This window comes from Polyergus mexicanus, unplaced genomic scaffold, assembly GCF_030449975.1.
Source record: "Polyergus mexicanus isolate NDT 795.1 unplaced genomic scaffold, iyPolMexi1.0 SCAF_6, whole genome shotgun sequence".
Classification (NCBI taxonomy): domain Eukaryota; kingdom Metazoa; phylum Arthropoda; class Insecta; order Hymenoptera; family Formicidae; genus Polyergus; species Polyergus mexicanus.
The window spans coordinates 734,378-755,210 of NW_027223326.1; the positions used below are offsets into that span (position 1 = coordinate 734,378).

The following is a 20,833-nucleotide window of genomic DNA, read 5'->3' on the forward strand; positions in this document are numbered from 1 at the left end:
TTATCAAATTTTTGATTTTATATAAGAATGGAAACTATTAAAAGAATTCTTAGTCCAATGTCTGAGTCCCCTGTGTTGGGGTTATATCATACAATTTAAGCTAATAAAAATAGTTATTATATCTCTAATCTTATTAGTCGCTCTTTGTAAACTAGATAGCGCAATATGCGCCGCATAGCGGTAAACGAATGAATTAGCGATTATCGAATACTTTCTTTGGAATATTTTTGGAATGTCGCTGTAACATTACTAAAGTTATATTGTAAAATAATGTCTTTGTAATATTTCTGCAACATTAAACTACAATATGCAATATTGCAATTTTGCAGCAATGTTGTTGCAAGCTTTAGTGCTGTATGGGAAGTAAGAACTCGATTCCTATATAAAGTATAATCTATCGAAGTTTTCTAGAATCTACCATATAAGTGTGAGAAAATTGAGATTAAAAATAGTAAAATTTCGACTCGTGGGAACAGCTTTTTATCTTTACTTGAGATTTCAATTCAAATAATAGTAGCGTTGTAATAAGCCAGATGGTTCTACAAATTCTCGGATGATTTTCTTCATAAAAGCTGATACACACAACCGCCGTGGCATGAAAAGTTCAAGTCAATTTTACACTAGCATATACATATAATATGATACGTTATTCGTCAAATAAAATTCTCTAAATAAAATTTTATAAAATTCTCAAACAATTTTCTTGCATGAGAGCTGATAAGTACCGTCGTAATCACATCTCAAACCAATTTTATAAGCTACCGTATACGGCATAATACCTGTAAATACGTTATTCGCTAAAGGGAAATAATTTACGATAATGACCCATGGATTGAGAAAAGGGGTTTTATTCGCGCGTAGCGTATCTCGGCGCCAACCCACATGTGTGCGCCTCACATTAGATACGTGAGTACAAATGAAAGTGGCAGGTACCGTTACCACGCGAGTGCTGCCTTACGACAAAAGCTATTTCTACGATGCGTATATCTCGCATATATACACGGTATGCGCGTGTGTTCTAGTCGCTTTCGTTCGTCAATTAAGATAGTCATTTTTCTCAAACGAAAGAGAATATCAATTTCATGAATATATAAAATTCTTATTAATACGCTAAACGCAAAAAAAAAGAACATTTACATTAACGTGATATAACGTTCGTGATAAAAAATAACGCTATGATAAAAAATAAAAATAAAGTTCTCTACAAAATTATTTATCTATATAAGATAAATAAATGATAATGTTATATTGTGTGTGTTACAGTATTCTCGCAAAGATAATTAAATTAATTAAAGATTATTAAAGAAATCGATTATTACTTAAATAATTGCTCCTCTCATTCTATAAAATATAATTAAACGCAAGATTTTTTTCGCCGACAGAGAACCCGACGTATTTTTAAATTATTCGATTCAAGAGAAAAGAGAGCAACGCGTTTTTTCCAACAATCGAACAGATTCGACGAGTGTCAATTGCAAGTCGCCCGGCACTCTGTCAAATTATGTACGCTACGTTCCAGTCAATTAATAGGGGCGTCGAGTGCTCGTACTTTGAACGAAGAAAGATACTAATTAGAAATGCGTCGACTGGAGAAGATAACCGTTGTCCAGTATTTTAGAATCCGGAAAAGAACCGATGACCTGACCATCGACAAGCAAACGCAGCTCACGTCGACGCTCTCTCGTTCGTTGCTTCATCCACCCGAATTCCTGTCTCTGGATAACTGTAACGCTTTTTATCGCTTCTTCGAGATGAGGCAGTGGCGAGTGCACACTAAATGAAATCACTGCATTCTCTCGCGATTCCTCCGCCAGTAAATGGCCGGAGATTCAATATAGAAATATTCGCTCAGTTCTCGATACAATCGTTCGGAGGATAAATTTATATAAATTCTGTAACTTGCCGTCCCCACAACAAGAATATTATATTAAAAAATATTATTTATAAACTGAGAGTTTTGCACAAACTGTAAAAATATAGAAGCGCTTATGAAATTTTTCTCAAAAAATGGTATGAAGATTTCTTCGAGGATTTAAAGATATATTTATGGCTGAATTAAATATTAAGTTAACAGCAATTAACAAATTGCGGATAAATGCGTGGTTATTTATAGTGATAATCGATCGTGAATTTTTCGATTTGAATATAAGGAGCACACATGTGGATCGCTTTGATGATCGCCGCTACAGTGCGATCAGTTAAAATATGACGTTACGACCAAATTCCTGCCTCTCTCTGTCTCCCTCTCTCTCTCTCTCTCTCTCTCTCTCTCTCTCTCTCTCTCTCCCGAATAACTGTAACTCCGTTCACGGAGCCGACCGTACGACGATGGTTATCGAGTAGTCATCAGTGAGCTCGCTGAAGATTTTTGGCATTTTGACAAAGACGTAAGATACAGATGCAAAGTGTCAAAAATCGGATCTAGAGATCTGAAACAAAATCTTGATATTCGTATCTGAAAGCGAATCAATCGAGGCAATTTAATTTTTCTTGTTCTTCAGTTTTATCGATGACAGATCCATCGAATAAGACCGCAAAATGAGCGTTTTAACTTGGTCGTTGACGGAATCGATTTGTCCTTCGTTAAGACTGAATTGTGGAAAAGGCGACTCTGTCACGTGCAACCTTGAAATTATTACTTTATCGTATAGCTCGCGATCAGCTGTAAACTCTATCGAACTTCTCCCTTCTCATCAAAATTCCGGACGCAATCGGTCGAATTACGAAAGTTCTGCCGAATTACAAAAAGATCGAGCGTGTGACGTATTTATGAAACGCAATGTGAATGCGAGCGTGCTTTTTAATTTAATTTTTAATTTACTTTGTTTGTAAAGGGTAATCATGATAATGTTGAACACATACACATACTCCGCTTCAAGCGTGTTCGATGGATATATTACAAGATTACGAATCACAAATAGTTAATTAAATCCGAATATAATTTTACGCTCGACGTACAATCCGGCTTATCATTTATTTTTTAACATTCGGAAAATCTTAAAATCAGTAATTATACGTAATATGCCGTTATTAAGAAAATTGTGTAATCAATTAATCATAATTAATGTAATGCCTAGTTTTGGATCAGGAAAACATTTTACACTTCGCATCGCGTTTACAATATGCACAGTTGAACGTTTGTTTGTTCCGTTTGTCGTTGAAAGATGAATGAGCTGTCGGTGTAATGAGAAAGCAATTTGTCAAGCGATTCAATATCACTTTGACATCTCGGGGTAATTAATCTGAAATTATAACTGACGATAAAATATAACTGATGATAAAAGACGTAAATGATACGCCGGTCGCGAAAGAAAATCACTGCGCGACTAAAAGTAGCAATTCCGGTAGCGAATTGAAGAGAGGCAATCTGTGCGAGTCGCGCCGCTAAAAATGAACGTTAAAGGGTAGCATCTTGCCGTAATCAAATCCAATGCACATAGTGTAATTACGTTCAGTCGGACAGACAGTAAATTTTTTTCATCTTCATTCTTCGTGAGAATGTTTTCAGACTTATTCTCGTTATGCCGCGAAAATGTCACAGTTGACAGTGTCTGAATCTTATTTATTTAAAGCTTAGCATAAATATTGAAACATGTATCATTAAATACATTGGTGAACAAAATAAAGGATCACATTGTGTGCATCTGACAAGAAATTGTAATCTTGTAAAAATTTATTTTTCGTCGTTACTCATTATTATATGTTTATTTTTCGTGAAAAAGCAACAAGATACAAATAAGAAAGCAGAAATAAGCGTTTAAAAAAAAATTAGTATTAAAATTAATATCTCACCCATACAGCACTGAAGCTAGCAACAATATTGCTGCAACATTGTAATATTGCATATTGCAGTTTAATGTTGCAGAAATATTGCATTATTTTACAATATAACTTTAGCAATGTTACAGCAACATTCCGAAAATATTACAAAAAAAGTATTCAATAATCGCTAGTTCATTCGTTTTACCACTATGCGGCGCATGTTGCGCTATCTATTCCGCATTTAATTTTTAATCATGATGATTATACAAAGTTTACAAAGAGCGGCTAGTAAGATTAAAAAGATATAATAACTATTTTTGTTAATTTAAGTCGTATGATATGACCCTAATACAGGGGCTCAGACATTGGACTAAGAATTCTTTTAATAGTTTCCATTCTTATATAAAATCAAAAATTTGATAATAATTTTCTAATATGCAAGATACTTCAGATTTTAATAAATAAATTTTGAGATTATATAAAGACAAGAGAGATTATATAAAGACAAATTCACCACAATCTTTTTGCATCCGGATATCTGAATATTTTGGATACAAAAAAATTGTGAATTTACACAATTGCAAATTGAGTTTTTTCTTATTTCTCTTAGATATTCTCTGTCACTGAAGGAAGTCGAATGTGTACTGAAAAATTTACATTTTATAATTTCGTTATTATTATAATACAGAAAATCTATATACACGCTAGATCCTGACTCTCATAGACCTAATTTCTTATTATTTTTTTCATATGTTAAGGATATTATATCGATAAATATACATAAAGCATTATTGCATATATATTATATTGCTATGTTGCTACAATATTATATTGCAATATTTCTGTAGGCGGACATTTTACTGTTGCTGCAATATCATAACAACGTTGCAGCAACATTTCGCAATGTTTCTGCAATGTTGCAATCTTGCAGAAAAATGTTGCTGCAATGTTATTGCAATCTTGCGGTGCTGTATGGGTCAATATTCTAATTTCTTCTGACTTTTTCATATGTGTTTCAGATGTGCGATCGGTGGAAACGGGCTTGTTCCGCCGTTTTCATCAGCAACGTATTGATCCACACTGTTGTTATCGCCAGTCCGATCTATGTTCCTCAATTTCTACCAGGAAGTAAGTACTTTAGATCGCTCTATTATTCGCGGGATGAATATCAATAGTTTTCCTCCTAGATAGCATCGATACTTCAGAGAGCCTATCTTCCGGATAGTTCGGAGAGTCTTTTAGCAACGCGCGATATTTTACGATTGCAATTTGCTGATTAAATTACCGTTATGTTTTACGTTTTACGGAAATTGAGCCTCCGGCGGATCAATCTCCGATTATAGATAGCTTTAATTGAGCATAATTCTGTGAATACAGTCGAAATAAACTTGAATTCTTTTTCATGTAGCTACACTACCCGCTATTGATCCAGAACGATATTAAAATGCCGTTTAAAATTACCGCTCTATATATTTTTTCGGCAATACCTGGGAATATAAATTTTACGTAGTATTTTTGTAAGACGTACAATGCTCTTAGATGAAAATCTTATCCAATGTAAATATTGCGCAAGATATATCAAGCATATCAATATTTATCGAGTTTAATTTAGCGAAACATTGTATATATTCTCTATTCTTATAGAAATTTATTTATCATAAGGATTGATTATAAGGAAAATTAATTCTCCGACTAACATGTTTCTCCCAGCTTTCCCAAAATTAATATTGCAATGCGCACATTTACAATTTTAAAATGTTGATTTTAGATATTGTAGATGTAGCGTGCATTTTAAACTGATTCCTCCTACAATATATCTGCGTTCGTCTCGCTCTGGCTCTTTCATGCTCGTTGCATTTTCCTCGTGTGTCAGCTGAGTAACGGATCGGTATACAAATACCAGTAACCGGCACAGCAAGGTCCGATCGTTTTCTACGCGTGTGCGTAAGCGCTTATCTGTGTCCATCGCGCAGCGACATTGAACCTACCTTGAATTCGTATTCGAACGGGACGTGGGCGGACTGGTCAGTTTTCTGTAGAAGTGGGTCAAATGCGGTCATCGGGCCGCACATGTGGCTTGCAGTAATTTTTCCGTCATCCCGCGATTCCCCGCTGTTTTTCGCGCGACAATTCTTGCTGAAAGTATTGGAAAGAAATGATTATATTTTATTATTACTCTTCTAATTAACGTTATATATTGTCTTGTATATTTTTCTATATATATATCTAATTATTTTATTCTATCTATCTTATCCAATTAAAGTAAAAAAAAAAAAAAAGATAATAATAGTTCCTATATATAATCCCAGAAATCATTCTATATATACATAATCCTATGAAATTTTAAGATAGCATTTACACGAAGTTGCGACAACTCCGTTGCAACTTTGTTGTCTGGCAATACAATAATATTGATATAAATCGGTCATGATGGATAGATCTTTTCTCAACGACCGGTGAAACTTCCGTTTTCGCACATCGTTCGAAGTCGCGATCAGATAACACTTTCCTAGGATGTGATCCGCAGCGCGAGTGAAATTCTTCGCGCACGATTGCGTGGGCGTGCGCACGGGTACACGCATACCCGATGTGAGCACGCCGGTTGAAATTCCGCCAGCTGCATAAAGGCATATCGTCAACTTTCTTTCATGACTAATTAACGTGTCACTTCCGCCAGCACGAATTCTTTAAGCGGAAGGATGACCGACGTGCAGAACTTTTTGGGCAAGTGGTCTGACCGACTGACCTGGTGGTTCAAACGCTGGAACCGCAAACAATTTTACCCTTGATTTTCACTCCGCCGCGAGAAGCCTTCCGACGTGTCCGCGAAAGAAAGTAAATATTCGCGGAAAAACGACGACGTTTTAACGGCCCGTCGGTTTCTAAAGCGCTCATTGTAATTGTCAACTTTGACGATCGGTTCACCAACAATCAAACAAGAACGAATTAATCAGCAAAGTCAACTTTAAACCTGTAATTTTATGAATGATATCTCGAATTTCTCGTTCAAATGTCACAGTTCTATTTTCTCTGCTCCTAAATCATCTAAAGACGATGTAAATATTATATAGCGTTATTCAACAACGTAAAGTCCTGTGTTCATCGCGCTAAACGATCTGTTACTTTCTTTGGCGCGGTATACACGGTGTACCGCGAGTGTACCACGAATATTCACGGATTTTCCAAGCGAATGCCAAGAGCGCGCCTGGTCCATCCAGGCACGTCAGGTCAGATATGTCCGTTTAATCATGCCGAGCCGGAACACCGTGGAATGTGTACAATGATTTCGTTGGACCAAAGACCTGCGGAGAAAGAGAGAGAGAGAAAGAAAAAGACGGAGAGGAAGCGGGAGGAGGAGATTGTGATGGTGTCTTAGAGGGAAACGGGCTGTTACATTAGGCTATGACTGTGACCCACTTTTGGGTCGGGCAACTAGCTCATACATTGAAACTTAACGGTACCCAGATGCTTCGCCTCGCCTGACATCAATTCGTTCTTCGATATAATCCGCCATACGCCGTATGGCGTATTAGTGTTAGTGTTTAGTTTACAATCGACTGCTTGATAAAACCGCGATTCTAGAAAAAAAATTCCAATCCAGAAGATATATATGCAAACACAATTTACGATCTCGTGAAATTTTTCATGATAACTCGAGACGAGCCCCTCTCAACTTTTGTTCGAATTATTGTTAACGGATGTTTGTTTGTTTTTTTTTTTTTCATTTTTTTTGAGACATCAATCAATCTTGTAAATGAAACGATGTCTAACAGTTGTGTGAAGCTTCAATATAATAATATTATAAACTTATTAATATTCTCTGAAATCTTTCTATTTTTTGAAAGTACAGGTTTTATTTTGCGGAGGCTTCTTTATCTTCCTCCGATGAGCGCTGCTCTTTCGCAGCTAACTGTATTGCTTGACCGTATGAATCATTGTCAAAGCAGACTCTTCCACATTCCGTTATACGCCTCTGTGATTTCCGACTTTTTAAGTTTACACGTGACATCTGTTTGTTTATCCACTTTCTGTTCCGTCGACGTAATATGCAAGATACTTCAGATTTTAATAAATAAATTTTGAGATTATATAAAGACGGGAGAGATGTGAAAAAACTCATTGTATGCGTAAATCTACCACAATCTTTTTGCATCCGGATATCTGAATATTTCGGATACAAAGAGATTGCAAATTTACACAATTGCAAATTGAGTTTTTTCTTATTTCTCTTAGATATTCTCTGTCACTGAAGGAAGTCGAATGTGTAACAAAAAATTTACATTTTATAATTTCGTTATTATTATAATACAGAAAATCTATATACACACTAGATGCTGACTCTTATATTCCTAATTTCTTAATATTTTTTTTACATGTTAAGAATATTATGTCGATAAATATACATAAAGCATTATTGCATATATATTATATTGCTATGTTGCTGCAATATTATATTGCAATATTTCTGTAGGCGGACATTTTACTGTTGCTGTAATATCATAACAACGTTGCAGCAACATTTCGCAACGTTTCTGCAATGTTGCAATCTTGCAGAAAAATGTTGTTGCAATGCTGTTGCAACCTTGCGGTGCTGTATGGGATTATGATTATCAGCTCATGTATTCAGCTGATATTTGCGCTTATAACAATTTCGTTGAGCTATCCGTCATATTTCAGCTGCATTCCCTTTTTGATTCCGTTTCGCAATAATGCGCCGTTTATGCCACCCCGCGTCTTCCATCATCCGCGACTCCGAGATCGCGGTTGAACGCACAGTAAGATCATTAAGAGAGAATTATAAGCAGATACGTTGACGATATGGGAGCGAAGTGTTACGGCCGGGAATGTGTATCGTCAAATGAACAGTTATAGACAAGGGGTGAGAGTTAATATAACACTCTTCGGAGGAGATCAGAGAATACGGAAGCATTTATCTAATCGCCATTGACGGCGCGGAGCGAATTTCTCCTCGAGGCATTTCCATGCCCGTACAACGTTTCAATTCTTCTCCCCGTGATAAAGGAGTCTTTACCTTCGCATTAACGTGCATGAGATAATCTTCCCGAACGGAAGAATTTTTTGTCTATCGCTTGAGATAATCGCGTATATCGTTATGAGACATCGCTACAAAGTTCCGGTGAATTATTTTTACAAAAATTAAAGAGGAAGGTGATATATAAAAAAGAGAATATTATAATATTATGTTATATTATATTATAGTATTATAAATTTCGAGGATATAAACCAAGAATTATAAAAATATGTAGGAACTGAAGAGTCGCTAAAATAAGAAGACAAATTTTAATATAAATATATTTTTCTCTAATATATTGCATCGAGAAATATTTAAGAATAGGGGCTTGAGATCAGTTTGTCGCAGAGACTCGCGAGGAACGTAATGACGGTCGTTTTTTTTTCCTTTTACCTTGCAGGCACGGGCAGAAACATCAGGCATTTGCCCTGCGTGTCACGCAGGAACGGTGAGACCGGCGTATGCATGTTTGCGTTTACCTGCGCGAAGGCTAATGGCACGCATCTGGGCACTTGCATCGATCGTTTCTACTTCGGTAGCTGCTGCAAGATCGACGACGAACCGGACATCTTCCCGCAGGACAACAGCATCGACGATGGACTGCCGCCGCCGCCAAGGCCATTCATCACGACCCGCAAGCCTATCCCGAGCAACAGCATACCGGAGTACTTTGCGAGACCGAAACCGACAGATGAGAGAAAACCAGCAGAGGCTCCTCAAACTACGGCAAGTAGACGTAGTAGATTGCTAATGAAGCAACTAGCCGGCCTCGCCACGTGTCAGCGAGATGAGTAGCGTGACAGCTTGAAATTGTTAAAAGCGAATCGATGGAATCGAAGTAACGTCTTTCAAAAATAATTGCTCTGTCAAATCATTCGCGGCGGAGTTAATATCGATAAAATAGACTGATAAAATTTATTTGCACGTCCTTCTTGATGATTTTATCTTATTTATCTTAGCTTATTTTGAATTATATATTTTGTAAGATGTGCAATGTAAGATTGTTGCACTTTAATCTAATTATATAAAAAAATTTTAATCTTATTAATTTTTAAACAAGTGAATATATGACAGTGAGAGTGAATTATGATACACAAAATATGTGAGACATCATATTTTCTCATCTCTCATTCAGATATTATAATAACTTTCTCTGCGTGAGATCATCGAGATAAGCGCAGCAGCTCGCGTAATCTCACAATTGATTCATATATTCAAGAAAGAAAGTTACTCATTAAAGTGCTTGATCATCAGCATACATGTAGCAAAATATATGTATATAAATTTACATGTAAAGATTTTGCAATTTTTGAATCACTTGATACGTTAGATTTTAATTTCTTTTATATATGCTAAAAAATTATGTAAAAAATTAGTTTATAATTATAATCAAAAATATAAGTTAACTTTATTAATCAGCTCGTGGCAGTATTGCTTTTTAAAGATTAGATAATATTAATCGAGAACGTACTATCCAGATTAATTATCAATAATTTTAACGTATCGAATTTTATAGATAATGCCTGTAACCCCGAGCACGCAAAGCACGCAAAGCACGCAAGCTTTAGCGAGTACATTGAGAAACACGACGAAGTTGGCGACAAAGAAGCCAACAATCACGACGGTCGAAATGACTACACAGACTACTCGTCTCACTACCTTCCAAACCGTGCAAAGCGCCGCTGGGTCCAGCACGGAACCTACGTTGTCGAAGAGCACCGCCAGTACCGTGACTAGACCGGCAAGTACATCCCCAACCACGACGAGGCAGCCTACGAAACCGCATACTTCGACTTCTACTTTGCGACCTAACAGCGAAAACCCGACGAAACTGGCGATCACTACGACGGTGTCGAAAGCGACCACGAAGAAACCCGCTGTCTCCACGATAACGGTGCAGAGACCGACAGTGCAGACCTCTCAGAAGCCGCTCGCCTCGAGCACTCGCAGGCCGATCCTTCAATCGACTACGACGAAAAACATTCTCACGACTACGCAGCAAGTGGCACCTTCAACCAGATTCCCGCCGAGGAACACGACATCGCCCAAACCGTTGAGTCAGACAACTATCAAAAAGCCTGTTAGTACTGTCATTAGCACCAAGAGACCAGCCACCACCATTAACACCGTAATAACGAAACGCCCGGTGACGACTACCAAAAAACCTACTATTCCGACAAAAATACCGAGTCCTTCGAGTCCTTCGAGGCCTTCGAGGCCACCCACAAACTCTAGCCTTGGTACTACTCTACCGGTGACGAGCAGGCCGTTCTCGACCTCCGGCTTGTTCAGCAACGTCGGATCGTCCAGCACGAAAGTCACGGAGGGTACTTCAGCCTCCACTGGAACCAGACCGTCGACTATCGCAATATCAACAGCTACAAGCGCGAGTAGTCAAAAGATATTCGATACGACAAAGACCCCAGATCAGATGGTGACTACCGCGAGAACAACGACTCTAAGGACAACGCCGAAGACGACAACGTCAACGAAAATGTCGACGATCAGATCAACCACTGTTAAATCTACGACGACAACTAAAACAACGACCGATGGCAAAACCCAAACGACAACGTTTAGACCATCGTTATCTACTACAACGAGGCCGAAACCTACTAGGATTGCCAGCACGACAACCAAGACCACTAAACCCGAACACGAAAACAGTACCATGACGACTACAGAGAGAACGAAGCCGTTGTTGTCGTCGAACGTCGGATCGACGGTCGATGCTACAAGACCCAAACCCACCACGACAAAACCAGTGACTAAACCTTTGACAAAGATTCCGGTAAACACATCATCCAGCATCGTAGAAGTTACCACGAGCATCTCGAGTTCCATATCCACGTTTACCGTTAGGAACGAAAGCACCACGACCTACGTGCCTCCCACCAAGGATCAGAATGTTAATCACACCCTCGAGGAGATCCCGTTGACTACCTACTCCCCGGGCTTGGTGACGTGGAGTTCGAACTCTGACGAAGTCACCGCAAAGACGCCAGACACGTCCTCGTCAACGTCGACAGAGGCTACAACATCAGGTTAGTAAAAGAAATGTTATCGAATTTTTTTTCTAATATCGAATAATTGTGAGTTTTTAAATTTAATATTTTTTAATTAATCTTATATAAAAATTATTTATTGAATTTTTTTACGTCATACATTTCTCAAATGTATATTTAAAAGAGGAAAATTTCGAGTTTTTGATAACTGTTTATCATATCGGAAAAGAAAGGCAAAAGCAACTATTATAAATTTACTACCCATACAGCACCGCAAGATTGCAATAACATTGCAGCAACATTTTTCTGCAAGATTGCAATATTGCAGAAACATTGCGAAATGTTGCTGCAACGTTGTTATGATATTGCAGCAACAGTAAAATGTCCGCCTACAGAAATATTGCAATATAATATTGCAGCAACATAGCAATATAATATATATGCAATAATGCTTTATGTATATTTATCGACATAATATCCTTGACATATGAAAAAAATAATAAGGAATTAGGCCTATAAGAGTCAGGATCTAGCGTGTATATAGTTTTTCTGTATTATAATAATAACGAAATTATAAAATGTAAATTTTTCAGTACACATTCGACTTCCTTCAGTGACAGAGAATATCTAAGAGAAATAAGAAAAAACTCAATTTGCAATTTTGTAAATTCACAATCTCTGTATCCGAAATATTCAGATATGCAAAAAGATTGTGGTGGATTTACGCATACGAGTTTTTTCACATCTCTTTTATCTTTATATAATCTCAAAATTTATTTATTAAAATCTGAAGTATCTTTTGCATATTAGAAAATTATTATCAAATTTTTGATTTTATATAAGAATGGAAACTATTAAAAGAATTCTTAGTCCAATGTCTCAGTCCTCTGTGTTGGGGTCACATCATACGACTTAAACTAACAAAAATAGTTATTATATCTTTTTAATCTTACTTACCGCTCTTTGTAAACTTTGTATAATCATCATGATTAAAAATTAAATACGGAATAGATAGCGTAACATGCGCCGCATAGTGGTAAACGAATGAACTAGCGATTATTGAATACTTTTTTTGTAATATTTTCGGAATGTTGCTGTAGCATTGCTAAAGTTATATTGTAAAATGATGTCTTTGCAATATTTCTGCAACATTAAACTGCAATATGCAATATTACAATGTTGCAGCAATGTTGTTGCAAGCTTCAGTGCTGTATGGGTAGCAATCCGTCAAATTCCCCGAGTTTTCAGCTATTTTCAGTGTTTCGATGCACGCGGCGTTCGAGGTGAATCGCAATCACGATTTTCTATTGACGACAAGAGCGTCGCGTTACACAATGAACGTTCGTCTTCTTTGATTTCACCGATTTAGCAAACAGACGCAGAACGAATAAAATTGCTAATCACGTTTCCAATAATTCCACGAAGATAGTGATCGATGTCGACGAAGGGAGCATATTTAAATTTCGCGACTACGCATCGCCGATTGTAATGACACATCCAAGTATAATGTACATGATACATGAAGACATCATTGGCAAAGATCTATTGCAGAATAAACAATTAAACGAAGATCGAAACGATTTTTCGAATATCATTTATGAATTTTACGGGGGGAAAAAAAATAAGACCAACTCGATAATTTATAAAAGTCCGCTTTAAATATATAATTTTACATGAAATAATTTTTATAAATTTTGTTCGATTTTTGCTCCGAACATATCTCACACATCTGTTCGTTTCGAGATAATAAAAAAATGAGATTCATATCTCTTTCTCTTCCGGATTCTAACATCGCGTTTATGATGCAAAAGGATATGATCCGTTTCCGAAGTATTTTTATTAGGTCAATGATTCGTCGTAATCTGTTTCGACCGGTTTCTCCCGAATGTCGCTGGGCACACATCAAGTCCAAGAGAACGGATACACGTCCTTAAACGGCATAATTGTGACTCGATAATTACATGCAGAGCGCGAAACTAGACCGCATCGAGATGCATAAATAGATAATCCGTGCATTTATTCGCAGCGTTCGATAAATGCAAATATTTTATTCTGCTTCAAAAAATACGAAAGTCGAAATTCTCTTGTTTATACATCCTAGAGATTTTCGCGATTAATTTAATTTATATAATAATTAAGCTTGTACTTTATATCTCAAATATAGAATTATAAATTTGATTAATTTTGATTAAAATAAGTTAAATAATTTTGAAAGAGGATGATCTAATTGCTTAAAGTTAAAGTAAATGTTGGATTGAAAATTGAGATTAAAAATAGCAGAAAAATTTTCACTCGGATAATATTATACATGCGAATCAAGATCGTTGGAATTTAGATCCTAGAAGAGAGACAGTCGCTATGCGGATCATGCCGTTGCTTTGATAACTTGGCGCTATGATATACCATTGGGTCGGAACGTTGTAACGGTTTACAAACCGGCCACCTCTAGAATTCTCCGCCGACGCGATTATAATCATCTCCTTTACAGGTATCTCTATCCGTCTCTCGTCGTGCAAGCGAGGATTATCTTCTAATAACTATGCTCTGCTTCGCTACCTCGCGAGAAAGAGACAAAAAAAGAGAGAACTCGCTCTCCTCTTGATCATCCCAAATCAAACCGGTTCGCGCTGCCCCAAATTAACATAACGTATCTCCTCGAAACTAAAGCATTCTAAGAAATAAATGTTTACGGATTAAAGGAAGAATTTATCAGTGCATTTTTTTTTGTATGTGTAATATCGTACAAATGTACAGCTGAAGATAAGCTTGCAGCCAAGTTTAAAATCAATTTACTTTCAAAATAAATTATTTTCATCGCAATAAATAATATTTATTCTCTTTCATTAGATGCAATGAAAACCATATTTGCCTTTTTAAATCGCGGAAAATTCGCGATTAATTAAAATACAATTAGATTCTATTTCGTCCGTTCGCTTCGCAGAGCAAACGGAAACTGATTGGTCGCCAATAACGACTCTGGACGGCTGGATAATGATTCAATCGCCTTCCACCGAAAATTTACCGCAGACTCAAGAGTCGACGACTGAACCGCTTGCGGAATCCACTGTACAGTCTTTGACTTCTGGTAAGACATATTAATTGTAGCCTTTGCGAGAGCACTATCCGCGGAGTTTGTTCGCGATTAAAGAATTTTCAAGAATTAGCGTAATCGTGCAAACGAGCAGCAACGTGGAAGATATATTTTCCAACAAGTCATACTAAAGAAATCAACTAAAGGCTCTCACTGAATTATAATATTACAAGAACGAATTTATGTTTGATAAAATCTTTTGCGAGAATTTCTTACAAATAATATGCAATAAAAAATATATATTAAAGTATATATATGTATATGTTTTTTGAATATATATTTTAAAATGTATATTAGAAGAGAGACGCACATACACGCGATAAATATCGTGTATTTTGACTGCTTTGTTTTTTTTTAGCCAAACCAATAACGGAGAGCGCTATCAGTCCAGATATCACAGCAAAACCGATGATGACCACTTTGCCGTCAACGATCGCCGGTATTACGATCGACGCGGAACTTCCGGTACCGATGGAGACACTCAATATGTCAGACTACAAACAAGGTTAATACTTAAATACTGTACGGCCGGATCGCGCTGTAATATTACAGCAAGCGCGCATTATGCACGAATAAAAAAAATTGAATCGTTCCCACGTTCTCGTGGGTGACCGGTATCATTATACTCGATTAAAACTAGTCTCGGGAAAACAAAATAACCGGTGAAATGCGGAACCGGATTCGGGTCACTGTCGGAATTCGCGTTATTCCGTTCGATTTTGCCCCAGTTTAATTCTAAAGATGATCTGACTTTTGATCGCATAGCGATATATATCTTCTTCTCGCGGTAATATTCGACTTCTTATCCGATAAGAAAGAACCTGACCGTCACACCTGGGAGAACAATTGCATTTTACAAGCAACAAAATAATTCTGCTGCGAATACAGTAAAATGTATATATTTATTAGGTGTACAACTTTGCTTCCGCCGTTTTCCTATAGATGGCTTTAGCTGTAAATAGTGGTCGAAATAAATAGATCATAGACGTCATGCGATAAACTTGGGCATCTGTCAACATAACCCCATAGAAACATTAGTCGATTTGTGTCTGCATCATAAAGTTATTTTCGATTGAAAATGTCAGTTTACGAGCCAAATTCTCGTCATTTGCGGGAGGTTTTAATTTTCTGCTTCAATATGAAGAAATCTGCGGCTGAAGCTCATCGAATGCTCTCAAATACTTATGGTGAAGCCGCTATTAGTGAAAAAACGTGTCGTGAGTGGTTCCAACGCTTCAAGAACGGTGATTTTCACGTCGAAGACCGGCATAGCGGTGGAAGAGAGAAGGTTTTCGAAGATGCAGAATTGGAGGCATTACTTAATGAAGACTCGAGTCAAAGTCAAAAAGAATTGGCATTGGGAGTGACTCAACAAGCAATAACTAGTTTTTTACAATAAAGCCTCGAATTTCGGAAAAAAAACGGCGGAAGCAAAGTTGTACACCTAATACTATAAAATTTTCCAACTTTCTTATAGAATATTTTGATACTATTATGTAATTAGAAATTTTCAAATCCAATAGTTTTTTGCAGCTTTTAATTATTTCATGATTTTTCTATATCTACATCTTATCGCCGTATTTCGAACCAATCCATTTTTATGATCACTCTACAAATTTTTATTATTTATATTTTACTTAAATAGTTAAAATCATATATAATAACGCTATAATTTACAAACTTATGTCTATTTTACTGCTTTTTACGTTTAAATTGCCTGCCATCATTGGTAATGCAGTTTAATTTAAATAATGACGCGATAGTATAGTCATAAATAAAATTCAAACGACTGTAATTTCCCGTAATCAACGATATGCGCAAGCAATTGAGCATAGCAAACGTGCACACGTAATATTGTCGATAAGAAAAAAATATCTCAATTCCGCCTGCGGGCAAAGACAAAAGAATTAAATGAACGACACATCCGCGTAAAGATACCGTCGTTTATCCGATAGTCGAACGAGTATAGTCTGTCCGTTCTTAAATATGACCAACCAACTCGCGAATTTTTTGAACGGTATGAATTCGACGATGTTTATTCTTGCAGTGTGCGGACGAAGGCTGTTTCCGGAGCCCAGAATTGTCGGTGGTGATCGAAGCTCTTTCGGAAAATGGCCCTGGCAGGTGAGCATCAAAAACGCGCGAGATTATAGTTTCAAAATTTCCTATATTATATATACATAGATATTTCAAATGGTAGAATTTTTTCACAATTTTATTTATACATCTCATTTAAATATCGTTTATAAAAAAATATATAATTTGTAAATCACGAGATCCATCGAGCCACATCTCGTCTATTAAATAAAAATCGTGGTGATAGATTTTTTTACACATACAGGAATAGGTAATCATGACGGCTAGTAATAGTCTTCCACGTAAGAAACAGCAATCACTCACGTATTACGTATAAGAGATAATGCGTAGATCGGCGCGTTGTATGCCAATTGAGTCTCTCACATTGGCAGATTTCCTTGCAGATCTCGTTACGTCAATGGCGATCGCAGACATATCTGCACAAATGCGGCGCGGCATTGTTGAACGAGAACTGGGCTATTACCGCGGCGCACTGCGTCGAAAGGTGAGTGTGTCATGTTTGTTGTCACACCTATAATCTAGTTTTTTTCCCGTTCATCTGGAGCTTGCCATTCTTCTCAGGACGTTCTACGAAACTTTCCGCGAAAGCGCGCACGCGTGCGTCTATAATCTTCTCGCGCTTCTGAAAAAAGATTGTCTCTGCCTGTGCAAACATTTTCTCATTTAACGCATTTAAGAAGCGGAGAAGAATAAAGACTATCACAAGTGAATTTTCGCATCGTAGAATAAGATCGTAAAAAAACCTGCGTCGTTTAACAAGAATCGGAATTTCGCAAATTTTCCTACACACATTCTTATTCATATATTATCGTATATCTGTCGTACATGAATTTGTTTCTAGAATTGTGTGTGTAAAGAAGTTTTGAGATAAAAATTTTTAATATATGCGCGCGCATTTTTAATTAATATAATAAATAATTATATACATATTTCGTGATATTAAAACGTAACACGTAAATTGTCAATAGCGTTTTATCTCCGGACAGAGAATTTTCTGAAGAATTAATGGAGCAATGTGTGTACTTTTCAGTGTACCACCCAGCGATCTATTGTTAAGGATCGGCGAGCATGATCTGGCGAACGAAGACGAGCCATACGGATATCAGGAAAGAAGAGTGCAAATTGTAGCGAGTCACCCGCAGTTCGACGCGCGGACCTTCGAGTACGATCTCGCCCTTCTGAGATTCTACGAGCCCCTTCTACCCTTCCAGCCGAACGTCTTGCCGATCTGCTTGCCCGATGACGATGAAAGTTACGTTGGTCGCACCGCCTATGTTACTGGCTGGGGCAGACTTTACGACGGTACTTTTGTGTACATTTAAATAATTAACACGCGTTAATTGTGATGTTAAAATTGTAAACTTTTTGATTGCTTTACGAGAAAGCAATTTTATTGGCTACCGTAAAGAAATTAATTTAATAAATAATTTAATAATTAATTTATGAGAAAATAAATTTTTCGCAGAGGGACCACTACCGTCCGTATTGCAGCAAGTTGCGGTACCAGTCATTAATAACACCGTATGCGAAGCGATGTATAGAAACGCAGGTTACATCGAGCACATTCCGCACATTTTTATCTGTGCCGGTTGGAAAAACGGTGGATTTGACTCCTGCGAGGTCAGTATTTTTTACTTACATTTTTACTTACATGAATTAAGCAAGCGAGTGTATTTGAAAATATAACTAAAATATTAAAATTCTTTTTATTTTATAAGAAAAACGGGATATTTTTTTCTGAATATTTTGAACTATATAAAATTTTTAGATAAGAGTTTTAAAAAACGTATTAAGAAATAGCGTCAAAATCTTTGAAATATTCTTCTGTAAAATTATTTTTTGATCTTTTTCTTAGAAATGCACACTGATTTGATTTTTATTTCTTTTTAAATCTGTTCAAAAATAAATAAATATATGATTCAATCAATTGTTTTAAAGAAATTGTAATTTTAATAAAAGTTACGAACGATTAAAGTCACTAAAAAAAAAAATTTAACTTCTCAAACTATTCAAATTTAGAAAGATATATATTCGGGGAAAAGCGTCGATTAAAATATAACTAATTATATGAAGAAGAAAGTGGAAAAAGAATTATTCACGGATATGTTAACACAATGATAAGAACAAAAACATGAAAATAAACAATTGTGATATATAATTTCGCAACTGCACTCTTCCCCTTAATAAAAATTCACCAATTAAATTCTTTGATTGAAAGATTTAGAATAGAAATTATACAAGTGTGTATGTGCATATAATTTATATATCAAACAAATATATTACAATAAAAAAAAAACATTTTGTTAAAACGTGTCTCTCGAGATTATAATATCTTTCAGATAAAACTTCAAATTCTCAGGCACATGACAGTTGTTTGAGAGACTTGCATGCGTTATTATCGATATAAAAGTTTGTAGAACAATAACATATCCTAACTTACAACCTTCTGCTTTTTGTAGGGCGACAGTGGTGGTCCGATGGTTATTCAAAGGGCGCGAGACAAGCGGTGGATTTTAGCTGGAATCATCAGCTGGGGAATCGGTTGCGCCGCGCCTAATCAGCCCGGTGTTTACACGCGCATCTCGGAGTTTCGCGAATGGATCAATCAGATTCTACAGTTCTGAAACCATCGACGAAGTTCGAAATTCGCGCTCTCGTACCGCGCCGACTCCTTCGGATATCCGAAACGACCGCCAAGCGGACAAATGGCACCATCTGGTGCCAGAGCTGTGAGCCAAGTGCAATTTAGTGCAAAAGGGAAAAAGAAATAAGAGATTCAGCGAGGAAATTCGCGAAGATTCGTGTGCGCGTTGCGAACTCGGACGATATATGGCGCCACTGATTCGACTTTCGCGAGTAAAGTTTTTCGCTCGAATCATCTAGGACTATTCTTAAAGGGATATCTATGAATGTACGTTCAGACTCTGATGAAGGCACGAATTTAAAGAGAATAATGAAAAATGCGCCGAACGCATTGATTGCACGTGCAGACGAGGAAAGTGGAAGAATCACTCGCAAAAAGACGAAATCTAAGTCTTTTTTTTTATCTCTAATATAGAAATGATATCATTCCCATACAGCACCGCAAGATTGCAATAACATTGCAGCAACATTTTTCTGCAAGATTGCAATATTGCAGAAACATTGCGAAATGTTGCTGCAACGTTGTTATGATATTGCAGCAACAGTAAAATGTCCGCCTACAGAAATATTGCAATATAATATTGCAGCAACATAGCAATATAATATATATGCAATAATGCTTTATGTATATTTATCGATATAATATCCTTAACATATGAAAAAAATAATAAGAAATTAGGGCCTATAAGAATCAGGATCTAGCATGTATATAGTTTTTCTGTATTATAATAATAACGAAATTATAAAATGTAAATTTTTCAGTACACATTCGACTTCCTTCAGTGACAGAGAATATCTAAGAGAAATAAGAAAAAACTCAATTTGCAATTGTATAAATTCACAATTTTTTTGTATCCGAAATATTCAGATATCCGGATGCAAAAAGATTGTGGTGAATTTACGCATACAACGAGTTTTTTCACATCTCTCTTGTCTTTATATAATCTCAAAATTTATTTATTAAAATCTGAAGTATCTTTTGCATATTAGAAAATTATTATCAAATTTTTGATTTTATATAAGAATGGAAACTATTCAAAGAATTCTTAGTCCAATGTCTGTGCCACTGTATTGGGGTCATATCATACGACTTAAATTAACAAAAATAGTTATTATATCTTTTTAATCTTACTAGCCGCTCTTTGTAAACTTTGTATAATCATCATGATTAAAAATTAAATGCGGAATAGATAGCGCAACATG

General features: G+C 36.4%; 2 protein-coding genes across 5 annotated transcripts in view; one reads left to right on the forward strand and one right to left on the reverse strand.

The window, feature by feature from the left end:
- LOC138933819 (neuropeptide Y-like) overlaps positions 1 to 20,833 on the reverse strand; it is a 90,540-nt gene that overhangs the window by 17,636 nt on the left and 52,071 nt on the right. For 3 of the 4 annotated variants that reach the window (XM_070296838.1, XM_070296840.1, XM_070296837.1), the window contains exon 4: positions 5,751 to 5,898. The gene's annotated coding sequence lies outside the window, so the exon portion shown is untranslated. Of the gene's footprint in view, positions 1 to 5,750; positions 5,899 to 17,290; positions 17,447 to 20,833 lie in introns of those variants that run through there. The other variant, XM_070296839.1, reaches the window with a different exon arrangement.
- Np (serine protease notopleural) lies at positions 4,782 to 20,533 on the forward strand. The gene is made up of 10 exons (XM_070296842.1): positions 4,782 to 4,890; positions 9,195 to 9,520; positions 10,311 to 11,838; positions 14,741 to 14,884; positions 15,249 to 15,395; positions 16,938 to 17,014; positions 17,371 to 17,471; positions 18,018 to 18,289; positions 18,453 to 18,607; positions 19,447 to 20,533. The coding sequence occupies exons 1-10, from the start codon at positions 4,782 to 4,784 to the stop codon at positions 19,609 to 19,611; spliced, it is 3,024 nt and encodes a 1,007-aa protein (XP_070152943.1). The 3' UTR covers positions 19,612 to 20,533.